Raw genomic sequence first — 13,564 nt, 5'->3', positions numbered from 1 at the left:
TCCTCCGTTACGTCCTCCGTAACACTCACCATGGGCGTGCACTCTTGCGTCCACCCACTAACGCGCTCAGATGGGCTCTCCCACACCCGTGCCACAACCAACTCAGGTGTGCTTCCTCGCACACGTTCCACCACCACCTTACTCTCCGTGTCACACTCACTCTCGCACGTACACTCCGTATTGCTCTCACTCCCTGTGTCACACCCCGTACACACCGACGTGCATTCTCGCTCGTACTCGGTTTCACTCCCACACTTTATAACACACCCACTCGCCGACGCACACTTTTTCCTCCCACGCGTGCCATTTTCACTCACACGGGACCCTTCACCAACGCCCGGATGCCTCCTCGATCCCAAGCACGCGAAAATTCTTTTGTCGCCAAACATCCTCTTACAAAATCTCCCCGCACAATACACAACAGCACGTCTCACCTTCGGGGTTCTTCTTCCTCCCTGCACCAAAACCTGCAAACTTCCATTTGGATTAGCGAGTACAGCATCATGATTTGAGCAGGGACTTTGTACATTTTCCATTTCTCCCTGCAATTCCCGGGCTACCTCCGTCATCTCTTCAATTTCAATGCCCACTTCCGCTTTTTCTTTACTCACCTCGACGACCGTTGGCTTTAATAAAACACCCTCCTCTACCTCAGCGGTCGCCGGCTTTTCCAAACCCCGTGTCGCGATTTCTACCCCCGTCATTGTACCCGTGCTTTCCTCTGCTTCGCTCAACCAGCGCTTTTCGACCCGCTTTACCTCGTCGTGCACCTGTGGGACCCTTTCGCCCAACTTGCGGTCTCTGTCCCTCTGCTCCTCCCTTGCTTCATGTGCGACTCTGTCCCTCGCCAGTCCTTCATTTACTTCTTTGGCCCGGTCATTTATTCCCTCCAATTTTCCCCGATCACACCTTGTTTTGTCTATCATGGCATCCATTTTTGCTTCCAATCGCTCACCCTGAGCCTCCATACTGTTTTTCAAACCTCCAATTTGGTCTCCCATTTGTCCCATAAGGGCCCTCATTTGCAGGAAGAAAAGGTTCGAATCCACCAGCGGCGCTGCTACGGTCGCGGGCGGCGTGGCCATGTGCGAGGCGCCATTTTGCGCGTCTGATACCCCCTCAACCGCCTCCTCATTGCTCTCCTCCTCCCTTTCTTCCCCTAAGTCCTGGGTTACCCTTAACCCGTCTATCTCCCCCACCGACATCCGATCGCCTTGATTGTCCATGGCGCGATCTCAAAATTCGGGTTTTATAAAACAAAATAAATTTCGGCAGCTTGTAATTTTGAGCGCGTTAAACGCGCTTCGGGTCCGATCTCACTCCTCGACACCAATTGTTACTCTAATAGTACAATTGGTGTTCCAAAATTTGGGCCTAACAAATTTAGTCCCAGGTCCGAATCCAACTCCTGACAACCAATTGTTGCAGACGCGGTTTTAGATGTTATATTGACCGAGCGGTGGTGTATTACCGCGTCCGAACAGTTACTCCCCGATTAGAACCCGATTCCACCCGACGTTGACCAGATCGCACCGCAGATATTCAATCGGGAAACCTCTAAAGCGACCGAAAGAGAAGGAAAAGAGAAAAAGACAGAGTACGGAGGAAGAACAGATTTATTATACACACACAAGCAAAAAGAAGAGCGACCAAAATTATTTACAAGCAATGGATGGAAAAAGCAGCCACACAGTGCATCGTTAGCTTATTCTATTCAATTTACTTAATCCCAAGACAACGAGTAGGACAGGACGTTCACACTTACACAGGGGATATTGCAGGCAGGTAGGGCTTGAGGTGGATTGCTTGAGAGGGAGGCAAGGTCGGAGGCAGCAGCTCTCAATTCCTCGCGGTTTTTGGCGGGAAAACCCTCCGTCGCGTATCCGCTGCTGTAGACGTCACGCGCTGGTTCGGCACACCTGCTCTTCTTCTGGTGGAGCCGTCTCCCTCCTTTCAGCGCGTCTCTCCAAAGCTGGTTTCCTTGCCGAGTACCTCTCCCCTTTGGCTTGGAGCGTTTCGCATCTCACCGCTCCTCTTGGTGCCGCCTCTTCGCTCATCTCCCAGGTCATCTCCCAAGTCATCTGGTAAAGCAGTCCCTTACAGTCGCTTTTATCACCTCGGGCGGAATCAAGCCGCCGGCTGCGAGGGCACGCCTACCGGGTCGCTCACCGCGGTGCTGATTGGCCATGCGACCCTCTGGCTCACTCCTCCCCTCTATGACGAGGTGGAGACACGCCTTTCTTCTCCGAGATTAGCACATGGGCAATGGCGGCTTGCGGGATTGAACACAACTCGCACCCTTTTGAAAGGAACTTTGGAGAGCGGAGATGTTTGGGGAAATTGCAAGGGCCTACGCTTATTTTGTTTGATACAATGCAAAGTCAATCGAGTGGGAAACACATATTTAACCTACATAGAATAAGGAAATACACTATTTAAAAAAGATATATCGTGACCTGCGTGTAAGTTTCATGGAATTAACTAGGAGGACGGCTGCGACCATTATTTACATTAACAGGGTGTTACACATAACAAAACCATACTTTTTACATTCGTTACACTTCCTCCAAGATTGTTACACTTCTCAAAAACCGTTACACTTCTCAAATTCGTTACACACTTCTCAAAACCGTTACAATATATATATATATATATATATATATATATATATATATATATATATATATATATATATATATATATAAATATATATATATATATATATATATATATATACAGGCTTGGCATTTAATATGGAATATATATTTTTTCTTGACTTGGGTTTACTTTCTTAACTCAGTATATCAATCTGGTGAGTTTCTTTTACACTTTGGTGATTTATTTGTTAAAAGAACCATGTCACTGATTGTCTGTCGCAGCAAGAAGTCAACAACAGGATTATATCACAGGTGGCGTGGCAAAATGTATGGACAGGTGCATTTGATGATTGGCTTCACAGTCGGGTATACAAGGGTTGTTGCATTCTGTATTTGTGGAAAACAACTGCTGCGCGTCTCCAAAAGTTATTGTCGCTTCCTCTGGAGATGGTCCGTCAACTCGACAACGCTGTTTGTCATGGAGTGGTGGCTTTACGAAATTACGGCATGAAACAGCGTGCTATTGCTCGGCAGTATGGCATCACTCAAGGTCAGGTGTCAAAGATCCTGAAACGAAATGCTCAGAGGGGTGTCCCTACTCCAATACCGAGGCCAGGACGTCCCAGCAGAAACACAAGGAGGGATGATCGCCAGCTGCACCGGTTAGTCCGCAATGGCCGTACCAAGTCAGCTAATCGGCTTAGGGCTGAGTGGCAGCAACTGACAAATGTGCCTGTATCCAGAAGGCTAGTCAACCAACGACTGGTTCAAGCAGGCTATCGTGCCAGGCGTCCCCTGAGAAAGCCACACCTGACCAGACAACACCGCCAGCGCCGATTGCAGTGGGCCAGAGAGCACCGCCAATGGCAGCGAGGACACTGGAATCACGTGATCTTCAGTGACGAGTCTACATTTCTGGTGTATCGTCAAGATGGCCGCGTCCGAGTGCACAGACAAGTGCATGAAGCCTACAACAAAGATTGTATAGTGCCAAGAGTCCAAGCTGGAGGTGGTGGGGTGACCGTTTGGGCTGCTTTTCATGCAGGGGGCAAAACTGACCTGGTTGTTCTGAATGGAAACCTGAACCAGTTCAAGTACAGGGCCATTCTGGAAGAAACATTGCTTCCATTTGCTCGTGCAGCCTTTCGAGGAAACTTTGTCTTCCGAGATGACAATGCACGGCCTCATCGTGCTCGCATGATCCAACACTTTCTTGCTGACCGTGGTGTAGAGCATATGGAGTGGCCTGCCATGTCCCCGGATATGAATCCGATAGAGAACTTGTGGGCAGAATTAACGCATCAAATCGACCACTTGGACCAGCAGCCGACCTCTGTACGTGAATGGCAGCAGGCTATTGTCACTGCATGGCAAGCGATTCCTGTCCAAACCTTGGCTAATCTCATGACACAGCATGCCTCAACGTGTACGTGCTCTCCTGAATGCTCGTGGGGGTTACACGAAGTACTGAACTGTAATTTTACTGTCCGTAATCCCAGTCGTAATTTAACTTTTGTTTTTGTTAGAATTTTTTTTGGCTAATGTGCAAAATAAAGAGATACTTCTGGAAAACGTACAGAAGTTTAACACAGTACTGTCCGTGAATTGAGTTCGATATCAGTTTACATCACTTTCAAGGATCAATTTATTTGCTTCGAAATGTCAAATGTGGTTTTTGTTTCTTTTAAAGGTCACATTAACAAAATCTAGAATAATTTCAACATAATTCTAATGAACTTTTGGTTCTAAGACATCTTGAAAAGTAAGTTCACCCCCAGAAAAAAAAGATTCCATATTAAATACCAAGTCTGTATATATACACACATATATACGTATATATATACGTATATATATATGTATATATATATATGTATATATATATATATATATATATATATATATATATATATATATATATATATATATATATATATATATATATATACACATCTGTATATATATAATTTTATAAACAGGAATCAAATTCCTGCGAGGGGCTAAGTGTGAAAAAATTCTGACTCGATGCGGGGCTCGAACCACGGACCGCTGTTGACAACGCGTCAACAGCCCATTGCGCTATTGAGCCAGCCTCAATCTCCTCAGAACCCTTCCACACTTAACACTGCGAGCTTTATCATGGCCGATGTCTTACATGCCTGTGAGGCAGACCCCGAATGTTAGCGTAAGTATATGCATGCGTATGTATGTGTGAATAAGTATAAATGCATTGAAGATTAATTCAAATACAATTTTATAAACAGGAATCGAATTCCTGTGAGGGGCTAAGTGTGAAAAAATTCTGACTCGATGCGGGGCTCGAAGCACGGACCTCCGTTGATAACGCGTCAACAGCCCACTGCGCTATTGAGCCAGCCGCAATCTCCTCAGAACCCTTCCACACTTAACACTGCGAGCTTTATCATGGCCGATGTCTTACGTGCCTGATAGGTAGACCCCGAATGTTAGCGTAAGTATGTGTGAATAAGTAGAAATGCATTGAAGATTAATTCAAATACAATTTTAGAAACGGGAATCAAAAATCCTGCGAGGGGCTGAGTGTGAAAAAATTCTGACTCGATGCGGGGCTCGAACCACGGACCTCCGTTGATAACGCGTCAACAGCCCACTGCGCTATTGAGCCAGCCGTAATCTCCTCAGAACCCTTCTACACTTAACACTGCGAGCTTTATCATGGCCGATGTCTTGCGTGCCTGCGAGGCAGACCCCGAATGTTAGCGTACGTTTATGCTTGCGTATGTATGTGTGAATAAGTAGAAATGAATTGAAGATTAATTCAAATACAATTTTATAAACAGAAATCAAATTCCTGCGAGGGGCTAAGTGTGAAAAAATTCTGACTCAATGCGGGGCTCGAACCACGGACCTCCGTTGATAACGCGTCAACAGCCCACTGCGCTATTGAGCCAGCCACAATCTCCTCAGAACCCTTCCACACTTAACACTGCGAGCTTTATCATGGCCGATGTCTTACGTGCCTGCTAGGCAGACCCCGAATGTTTGCTTTCTTCTCCAAAACTACACATAATTTTGATGAAACTTCACCACAACCTTCATCACCTGTGATGTACCAAAGTTTGTTCACGACACTTTTTTTAAAATCAGAGGTTTCCCTCCCAAAATAGGTATTTACTTTCTTCTCTGTTGCATATTTTGTGGGTCATCCACACCTACCAGTGATTCCCTGGTTTCAACAGGTGAGCCCAGGGGCATTGCCCCTATTTTTAATGAGGGAATCGGTGCTCTACATTGATGATGTAAATTTACTGTTCTGCTCTGATCTTGCCCCAGATGTGACGGATGAACAGAGTATTGCAACTATGGCAAACAAGGTAGAAGGGATGGTTGGAAAAACTGGGCTCGACCTGCTCGTCAACAGTGCAGCTGTGCTTGAGCGTGGTTCCCTTTCTTCGGTGTCTTCTCAAGGCATGAACCACACCTTCCAGACAAACGTGGTGGGGCCTCTGCTAATAACCAAGGTGTAGTGGCTCGATTCACGGCTGAAACACGTTCCATCACCATATGCAAGTCGAGCTCCATTCTGCTAATACTGTTGCAGTTGTTAGTGGATTATTAAATAGTGGAGACGGTTCCAATGCATCCTTATAACTGTGGAATGCGGTATCTCTGGAGGCCAGTGGTATGGGGGTGGGGGAGGTGGGCAGAAGCTATGGAAAGGTGGATAGGTGGTCTGCCATGTTTAATTTGTGTATAGAATTAACACATGGCCTCAAAGGGTAATTGAGACATGGAAATGTTTGAGAAGTGAGGTAGGGTAGAAGAGGAAAGGAGAATGTATGGTACATTCTAAAGGTGTTGTTTTTTGGGACATAGTCCATTTTTGCATGCAGCATGCCGGCTTCCAAAGACCTCTAAATTTCATTCTTCCCTCAAGGTAACATTTATCTATGATCATTTTGGTGTCTTGTATTCTGTGTTGAAGGCCATATTGAGGCTAAAACATCAGTTATTATTTTACAATTAAGATTAAGCCGTTTCTGAATTGGTGGAATTGTAATGTTATTTTTGTCCCAATTAATGCCTATTGTATACAGTACGTATTGTTACGGACCGCGGGTAACATGTTAATTTGCCGAGCGGATGGCGCCGCGGCCCGAACCGTTTTTACAATGACTAAGACCCGATTCCTTAAACGTGGGCCAAATCGTGCCACAGATGTTCAATTGGGAAAAGACAAAGACGACGCGGATGTGAAGAAGAAGGAGACAAAAAGGTTTGAAATACGATTATTATTTATTACTATTTACAGGATTGAAAGAAACCAAGGAAGAAGGAAAGATAATAAAATAAAGACAGACAGAGGGACGGACCAGAAGGACACAGTGAAAATTCTAGCTTATCTATGCAGTCTTACTTAACCCAGGACAGAACAAACAAAGACGGACTCACACGAATGGGGATTGGAGGCAGGAACGATTGGCTGGACCGGGAGGAAGGTTCAGCTCGGACCAGAGGACGGCCGGGCCGGGAGGGAGCAGCCGCCACCCTTCCTCAACAGCAACCTGCCGTCAACGCTCAAGCTGCAGCGGTCAAAGCTGCGATGGTTCAAAGCTGCTGTGGTTCAAGCTGCTGTGGTTCAAGCTGCTGTGGTTCAAGCTCCTGTGGTTCAAACTGCTGCCGTGGAGACGTCGTGTGCTTTCTCAGGACTCCTTTTCATCACTCTTGCGCACTTGTGTCAAAGGCTTCCCCCGCGCTTCTTTTTAACGGCTTCCGCGTGCGCTTCTTATAACGCCGCGGCAAATCAAGCCGCCGGCCTCTAGAACACGCCCATCGGTGAGCTCGCCTCGGCCCTGATTGGTCGGCACGGCCCTCTGGCTCCACCCTTGATGACGATGGGCGGGCACGCCCAGGATTCGGCAGCTCCTCCCCCTTCTTCTCCGAGCCTACCTCGTGGCTAATGGAGTCTCGGAGAATGCAGTTGGCAATTGCAGCTTTATTAATTGAAAATGAAAGGGGATCTATCTATTTGAATTCGGTGCAATGGAGTGTCAATTAATGGAAAACAAATCCTTAGCCTACTACACAGAATAAGGAAATAACTGTCAACAAGGGGGAAATCTATTATTGGCTACGTGGGTGCTGATGAAATAACTACGGAATGACCTTTGACCTTTATACACAGACTGGAGGCAGGAGGGTCCAGAATAAAGCAATAAAAAAAACACAATCCTCATATCCACAACAGTATATACAAGGTGGTCCAGAAACCCTGGGCACATTTTGAAGAACGATACCTGCAACAAACTAAGTTTGTTATTGTTCTTTGGTGCAAAACAAAACATGATATATATGTGTATATATATATATATATACATATATATATACATATATATATATATATATATATATATATATATATATATATATATATATATATATATATATATATATATATATATATATATATATATATATATATTGTTACGGACACGACTTAGATGTTGCTTGACCGAGCGGAATGGCCGCCGTGTTCGCACAAGTTACCCGATTACACTCGAACGTTGACTAAGTCGCGCTACGCTAGATCAATGAAGGAAAGGACACAACGGCTGGGTTAAATGACATGACACCAGGGGTACAGTTCTCAAGACCTCCGGAGGAGGATATAATATGGGTTATGCAGAACGTTTAGATTACACGGCACAAGAGGTACAGCACAGAAAGATGGGCACTTATACACGGTCTTATCTTATTCCCGACAGACCACAGACAAACGGGACAAGACTGACTCACACGGGGATTGATGGCAGGGGAGGGCAGGCAGTCGATGGCTCAAGGTGCACCTTGGCTCAGGGGCAGAATCGACCCGGTCCGGTCCAGAGATGCGGGAGGTATCTCTCAGCGCTAGGAGGTGGCGTCCTTTCTTCTTCGTAGCTGAGGCGCATCTGACGTCACCTCCGTCTTCCTGCGCATGTCCAGCGGGGAGTGACACGCCCTCGGCTCGTTAGCTCCGCCCCAGATGGAATCGGTCCGCCGCTCCTTATTGGGTGCGGGGGGTTACCGGGCTCCGCCCTTGACGAGGAGCTGACAGTGAGCCCCTGCGTGGTAACCCCGTCGGAGCACATGCTCAATGGCGGCTAACCAAGCCGGAGTGAGGACGCGCACTCCCCGCGCCGCTGTTGTTGTTGTTGGTGTTGTTGTTTCATGAGGAAGAGATGCGGGGAGGTATTGGGAGGTCCGAAACTTACTACTGGTGCCATACAATCACATTCTGGTGCAACGAAGAGTCAGAATTAATGGAAACGAGACCTTAACTGACATAGACTAAGAATAACTAGCAAGATGTCCTATAGTTGTCTACGTGAGATGCGGTGAACCTGGGCACGACATTTAATGGGGGAAAAAGGGGAAGGTCGGGGCTACAGAGTGTTGTTTGCAGACAATGGGACTAGGGAATGGGGGATTGGGGATAGTTGGGGAGTATTGGGGAAATAGGGGAATATTTACAAGCGGATATGGATGGAGGCCAAATCCCATATCCGCAACATTGCACCCTTCTCTACCTCGGGGCGTCCCGACCCGATAAATCTTTACCTACGTTAGTGTGGCACTCAGATGTAGTTCCCTCTACTATTAACTCAACCCTGAGTGCGACAGTTTTACAGATGTTCACAAATGAGTAAATATGTCCCCCTGCGACGTTGCACCCTTCTCCTCACAGAAACACACCCACAGGATAACCGAATCGCGGAAAGAATCCTCACACTAAACATACAGCCGGTAGGGAGCATTATTTACACAAGACTACACTGATATTTACACTACGATCCAGGACCTGTTTTTGGAGGAACACATGCAGATGTTATGCATAGAGAGAGCACGCATGCCAGCATCGATACACCAACCCACGAGTGCTCTGTGGCCCTACGGCCTTTAATAATGTGCAGAGCACCCCGTTCAAGCACCAAAAGCACCACCCCATAACACAGTCAGCACCATCCGGTGCACCAATCAAGTGTTCAATAATCACCGGTGGTGTCGCAGCCGGCCGATGTTCTGCCGCTGGTCTTGCCTTCGTGTGGTGCACTTGGCCTTCTGGCTTCTTTCAAAAATAAAGAAAGGCGCCAACCGCGTCCATTTCTGTATTGTGGCCGTCAGGGGGCCAACTAAAAGTGGTTCACCTCTATGGCATAGGTGCCACGTTGACCCAGAGGTCCATCCACGGGTGGTGCTTGCCCGCAAAAGAACTGCGGTCCATGGTGGGCGGCCACAAAAATTGCGGTCCATATGGTGTATCGATCCCGGCAGCAAGCAGCGAAAGTGCAGGCCCACAACTGCGGAGCCAGCACCTCTCTCTCCTCTCTCTCTGCCCCAAAGCCAGAGCCTCGGAGGTGGGAGACAAAAGGAGAAGACAAGTGAGTAAGGTGGTAAGGGCACAAAAGTGCATGCAATGTAAGGTAATGCACACTGGGGGCACATGGGAACCAGGTGAGACAGGTACGTTCCTACCGTACGCCCCCCCCCCCCACCAGGTAACCTACATTGCCCCTCCCTTACCCCTTACTGTATCCACAAAACACAACACTACCCATAAACATCTACTTTACAAATCAACAAACGTCCCTACTGTCTTCCCCGTTCCTCCCATAAACCAAATTCGTCTTCTCTCCCTCCTAACCAATCAAATTTGCCATTTCCAACTCTCATCACAATTTGCCATCTCCAACTCAACAGCCAAATTTGCCATCACCAATTCATCATCAGTCCCTCCTAAGGAGGGAGAGATGGAATCACCCCAATGTCTCATCCACGTCGTGATGCGTCTCACCAATCCACACAGCAATTCTCATTTCCTGCACACAGAACAAAGAAAACACAGGTGTGGAGTCATCCTCACCACAGGTAAGTGGCTGCGTATGGTGCGACAGGTTCATCAATCCTAACTATTTCCTAAATGACTTTAACAACTTTACATTACCCGGGGTCTTTCTCCTGCCAAACCATTGGCCCTCTTACACTATGGGTTCTAAAAACCAATTCCCATTGACCAAACGGTGGTGCTTTTCAATTTGGGGTCTCACTCCCCCGATTCATCTCCCGGTGCCCTCGCACAATTTCTGGGCTGTGACGTGTAGCTCTCCCAGCAGGTCTACCCACCTGCACACCTCCACCACTGTAGTTGCCACCCGAGCTTACCTGCTCCTCACCCTAACCTATCTACCTGGGGAAGGCCCTCTGGCGCTCTCCCCACTCGGTGCCCTCTCTGGCACTGGGCTGCCCGATCCACACCCGGGATCCTCAGGCACCCACTGACACTAACGGCTCCCAGAGCCCACCTGCGGCCTCACCTGGCCGACATCCTCACAGTGGTGGAGTGCCCAAACCAACTACACACACTAACAGGCTACACGCCCAGCCGTTTCCACAACACTAATGCACCCATCCACAATACCATTCTGCAACCGCACCACAAATGCCAATATCCAACCACAATTTACCTATACCCTCTACCTAACACTTACACTACCCGCCCCGGGTATTCGTGAAAGGGGTCCACTCTTCCCCCATCCACACCTTCGCACCATGCACACCACTCCGTACCACTTACTCCAACTCTCTCCACACACCTGTACTTGCACACCTGTGCTCTCACTCTTGGTGCCACCTGCACCCTTCTCTCCCCAAGCGCATTCGCGCTGATCCACAACACTCACTACTCACCATGACACTCATCCGCAATGCTCTCTCATTCATCACTTGTACACTCACACACACCTCGGAGCATTGGCTCACCGATGCCTCATTTGAAGCTGCTCACCAGCACTTCCATTCATACTGCATCATCTGCTCTGTCTACTCCCTTCTAAAACTCGCGCTCCTCCGTCTTCCCTTACACTCAGCGCTCCCACGTCATTATCATCCATTCTCATCTACCTGCGTCCCCACTACAGGTATCAGTCACTAACTAAACTTAACGTTACCTAATGTCATCTTCGCTAGATCCCTATCAATACAACCTAACCCACCCGGGCTAGTTTTCACTGCCATACACCCCATAAGCTATAGCGCATTTGCCCCACTTTGTGAGGGATGACAGAGTTGCCATCCCACCACATCGGGCATCTCCCACTACCAATTTTGCACATCAAATTTCAACAAATCAAAAATTTGCCAATCACTACTCATCATCTGCCAATCATTACTGCCAATCCTTTGCCAATCATCAAATTTTGTTTTTTTCTAATTTCGGGGCCAAAACACTAACCTCATCACACAGTCTACTTACTAATGCCTCTCGGTGCGCCAATTCCTGTCCAAAGCCCGGCTTCGTAAAGCCGAGCAATGAATGCGGGTTGTTTGGTGCCAGCGGCTGGATACGTCCCGCATTCGGGGCAGGGACGGGGGCTTACCCGGCCCGAGACCCCACGCAACACCTTGGCGTGGAGCCATCCAATGTCCCGACCTCGACCTGCCGGCACGTCTCAACAAAAAGGGGTCGCCATGACGACCCTTCCTATCGGGCTGCCCGCTCCGCCTGGTGGAGCCCGGACGCGGCCGTTCCACGCGAGGCCCAGCGTGGATCGCGCACGGCGGTCCTTTCGAACCCGCCGTGGCTCGGATCCCCGCTGGTTCTCGCGGCACGCGAAGCCCGGCACGCACCGAGGGCCCGCTTCGGCTAAAAGTCGACCTAACCTCTAACCCGGTTACCGTCGATGCCTCACCTGGATGCTTACAAGCATACGCTACCCCTTTCTTGCTCATACATGCAGCTGTTTCCATGCTCCTCGTCGTACCTTCTCCAACACACCCAGGCACACTCACTCCACTCACAGCCTTGGTCACACACCCGACCACCGAACACTTTGGCACACATTCGCTGGTCGCACACCTCACCAACACACCTCTTCGCGCCCCCTCCTCGGTCACCTCCTCTGTGACAATCACAGGTGTGCCCTCACTCGCACACCCAACCACGTGCCTCACTACCAATTCCAGCGTGCATTCCCACTCACGCTCTACCATTCCAGGTGTGCTTCCTTTCTCACCTGTCACAACCAACTCACGCTCCGTGTCACTCTTACTACTCTCACCTCCACTCTTGACAGCGCACTCACCCTTACTCTCGACAGCGCACTCTTTCCCCACGCACCTGTCCGTCACACACCTTTCTCGTGCACACTCTTGCGCACACTCTCCCGTCACACCCTCTGTAACACTTACCACACCGCGCTTCCATGTGCTCCCTCGCACACGCGCTACGACCGACTCACTCTCGCCAGCACCCTCACTCCTTGGCACGCACTTTTTCCTCACACACCCCAGAGTCGGACTTTCTCGCACACCTCCTTTTTCGCACACCAGACCTGTCGCACACTTCACCAACGGCCTCTCACGAACACCCGGGTCCATCTCGACCCCCAAGCTTCTTGAATCACCTGGCGCATCATACGCACGACCATATTGGTCACCACTTACACCGGGTCCTCTTCCTCTTCACTTCTCCTCCATCACCTGCGAATCCCTCATCCGGTTAATGAGCACATCATCACGATCCAAACACAGACTTTGGACCAATTCTTTTATTTCCTCTTTTATCTCTTTCTTATCCCCTCTCCGTCGCTTCTTAATTTCGCTCACCCCTTCTTCCACTTCTTCTAATTTCTGCTTCACCTCTTTTATGTCCCGGTACGTCTCCTCAAGCTCGTCCTCTAAGGCTACCTTGACCGTTTCCATGTGCGTCCTCACCTGCCGGTCCTTCGTCTCCATTACCTCTATCACCTCGTCCAACCTCGTTGTCAGTCCCTCACGTACCATCTGACATTCCCTCTTCGTCGCTACCAAGTCGTTTTTTATGTCGTTTTGTGTCGCTTTTAACCCTCCTAATACCGCAGTGTTCCTTTGTACCTGCTCCACTAACTCAGTCTGTCCCACCGTCAGCTGTTCCACCTCCTGCGTCAGGTCCTCTATGCCCCCTTGTAACTTTACAG

The 13,564-nt window shown here is 48.7% G+C and overlaps 1 protein-coding gene across 3 annotated transcripts in view; it reads left to right on the top strand.

Moving 5' to 3' along the window:
- Nucleotides 1–13,564, top strand: part of LOC137426802 (C-signal) — an 87,615-nt gene that overhangs the window by 32,510 nt on the left and 41,541 nt on the right. For all 3 annotated transcript variants that reach the window (XM_068115716.2, XM_078779013.1, XM_078779012.1), the window contains one exon: nt 5,907–6,094. In XM_068115716.2, coding sequence (XP_067971817.1) covers nt 5,907–6,094 — 188 coding nt within the window. The remainder of the gene's footprint in view (nt 1–5,906; nt 6,095–13,564) is intronic.

Source organism: Myxine glutinosa, chromosome 5, assembly GCF_964187855.1.
Source record: "Myxine glutinosa chromosome 5, kmMyxGlut1.1, whole genome shotgun sequence".
Lineage (NCBI taxonomy): Eukaryota > Metazoa > Chordata > Myxini > Myxiniformes > Myxinidae > Myxine > Myxine glutinosa.
This window is presented reverse-complemented; position numbering and strand designations above follow the sequence as displayed.